The 2,442-nt window shown below is 51.8% G+C and overlaps 1 protein-coding gene across 1 annotated transcript in view; it reads left to right on the forward strand.

The window, feature by feature from the left end:
- The first annotated feature begins 539 nt into the window (after positions 1–539).
- The window catches only part of ETFA (electron transfer flavoprotein alpha subunit), a 69,370-nt gene continuing 67,467 nt past the window's right edge, over positions 540–2,442 (forward strand). Inside the window, exon 1 of the mRNA XM_003784547.2 lies at positions 540–678. Coding sequence (XP_003784595.1) covers positions 640–678 — 39 coding nt within the window. The 5' untranslated portion in view covers positions 540–639. The remainder of the gene's footprint in view (positions 679–2,442) is intronic.

Consider the following 2,442-nt stretch of genomic DNA (forward strand, 5'->3'; position numbering starts at 1 on the left):
ATCATATTCCTCCCCTGTTTGTGCTCACGCGAGTTTAGTCTTTCTTCTAGACTCCAGCTCAATTATCATTAATTTGGTGAGCCCCCAAACCCCATAGTAACCATACATTTACGTTGTATGTTTCCTGCAGAGTCTCGTTAGTCTCCCAAGGGCAGGACAACATCTTGCGCATCCTTTTAGCTTATTCCCCTCACCTAGAAGAAATACTAAGCACATTATAGGTGTATCGCTGATCGTGGAAATACATGAACGGGCCAAAGAACGAAGGGACATCATCCTGAGGGCTGGGAAGTCAGGAGGGAAAGTTCAGCTCAGCTGGAAAGTTCACTGTAACAACATTGCCCGCTGCGGGGCTGGGAGACGGCTGGAGACTGGCAACCAGCGCCTCTGCGGCTGCGCAGGCAGAAGTCTCCGAGGGACAGGCTCACCTTTGCCCTACTTCCCCAGTCCGGCCCCAGCTTCCCGCCATCTCCATTGGCTGAGCCACCGCCCAATGGGCAGGCGGGGACCGTCGGCTCGCTCGCTCAGCCGAGGGCGTGCGTTCTCATCTCGCGAGCTTTGAGGTGATTGGCGGAGGCGGTGCTGCTCCGCCTGGCGCTGCGCTGCGGAGAAGCCGAGGGTGCAGCGGAGGCAGAGACCATGTTCCGAGCGGTGTTTCCAGGGCAGCTCCGGCGGGCGGTGAGTCCGGACGGGGAGGGAGAGCCCAGTGACGGTCCAGCCTCAAGCTGCAGTCCCTGTGAGGGTCATGGCGAAGGTCACCGGCTCGCACACACCCGACTAGCCCTCTGGCCGGCAAGCTCATTCTCTCCTGGGTCTCGGGCCCAAAGTTCTGGGGCGGCTCTTGAATCCTTCCGGGCAGCTAGCTCCGGCAGAAATAAACGTGAAGTAAAGGTCAGAGTGAAGGTGACCATAAGTATGAACTTGCTCTTCGGCTGCCCCTCCTCCCCGCCCACCCTTCCTAGATCACTCTGGGCACTTTCTGGCCGCCACGTCCTTTACCCGAGCAAAATGTCACCGCGGGGATGCCGTCGGGGAAGAGTTAAAAACCTGGATTCCTCCCAGAAGCCAAGTTCTGGAAGAAATAAACATTTTCACCGGCCGCTTTGTGGCTGGTCAGAGCATTCACTGTCGAGAGCGGGGGTTGGGGTGGGGGAGGGCGAAGTGTTTATGGAAATTCTGCTTTGTGGCTTACGGAGCAGGGCTGAGATTTTGCTTAAAGCCACTCTTCCAATTTGACAGCTGTAGCCAGTTTTGAAAAGCAGGCGTTCTTTTTACAATGCCTACTGACCGGCTTTTAGCGGACTGTAGGTTAAATAGCTAGGGAACTGTTGATAGTAGTACCTTTTCGATGTTTCAGTAGTGACAAGCCACATTTGTTGTAAGAAGGACTGATGGCACATACGTTTTTTGTCCTAATGCTGTTATAATTTATATTGTGGATTTTGTAGATTTCCTAATTTACACTTAGGTTAAATGAGAAACAAGATTATTAAAGTTGGGTCAGAGGCTTTCCTGGTGTTTTGTACCTTTTATACAATTTGTGTGGGAGTGTGTGCGCGCATTTGTATTTTCCCATCTACTACTGAGACTGTCTTTCTACATGTCTGAAGACATCTTTTTTTTTTTTTTCTTTTGTAGAGGTAAAGTCTCACTTTATCGCCCTTACTAGAGTGCCATGGCTACACACCGCTCACAGCAACCTCCAACTCCTGCCAGGGGTCCTCAAACTTTTTAAACAGGGGGCCCATTCACTGTCTCTCAGACCGTTGGAGGGCTGGACTGCGGGCCCAGGACAAGTCTGCTGCTAAGCAGCACAGGTAGCGGCGGCAAAAACACCCGGCGAGCCGGAAAGATGTCCTAGGTGGGCTGCATGTGGCCCGCGGGCCGTAGTTTGAGGATTCCTGGCTTAGGCGATTCTCTTGCCTCCCAAGTAGCTGGAACTACAGGCGCCCGCCCCAATGCCTGGGTATTGTTGTTGTTGTTGTTGCAGTTTGGCTGGGGGCTGGGTTTGAACCCACCACCGTTGATTTTTGGGGCCAGCGCCCTATCCACTGAGGCACAGGCGCTGCCTGACATCTTTTTCTTTTTCTCCTTCCTTTTTCCATAAAAAGTCCTGAGACTCCCTTCCTCTAAAAAGTTCAAACCTGCAGCTTTCAGGTCAGTGTTATGTCTTTCTTTTGGGGGAGATATTTTTTCTTTTTAGATGATCTAGACATAAATAAGTCAATGTCGTGAATTTGGGAAATTCAAGGAACCAGAGTACGACTTGCAGAAGAATCTTTGTCTATGCTGCAGTTGGAAGACAGTTTTGTGGACCGGTTGAGTTTGGCATAAGTGAAATAATTGTGGCTCGGCGCCTATAGCTCAACCGGCTAAGGCGCCAGCCACATACACCTAAGGTGGCGGGTTCAAATCCCCAGCCCGGACCCGCCAAACAACAAT

The sequence above is a fragment of the Otolemur garnettii genome, unplaced genomic scaffold (assembly GCF_000181295.1).
Source record: "Otolemur garnettii isolate 467f Iridium unplaced genomic scaffold, OtoGar3 scaffold00011, whole genome shotgun sequence".
NCBI lineage: Eukaryota > Metazoa > Chordata > Mammalia > Primates > Galagidae > Otolemur > Otolemur garnettii.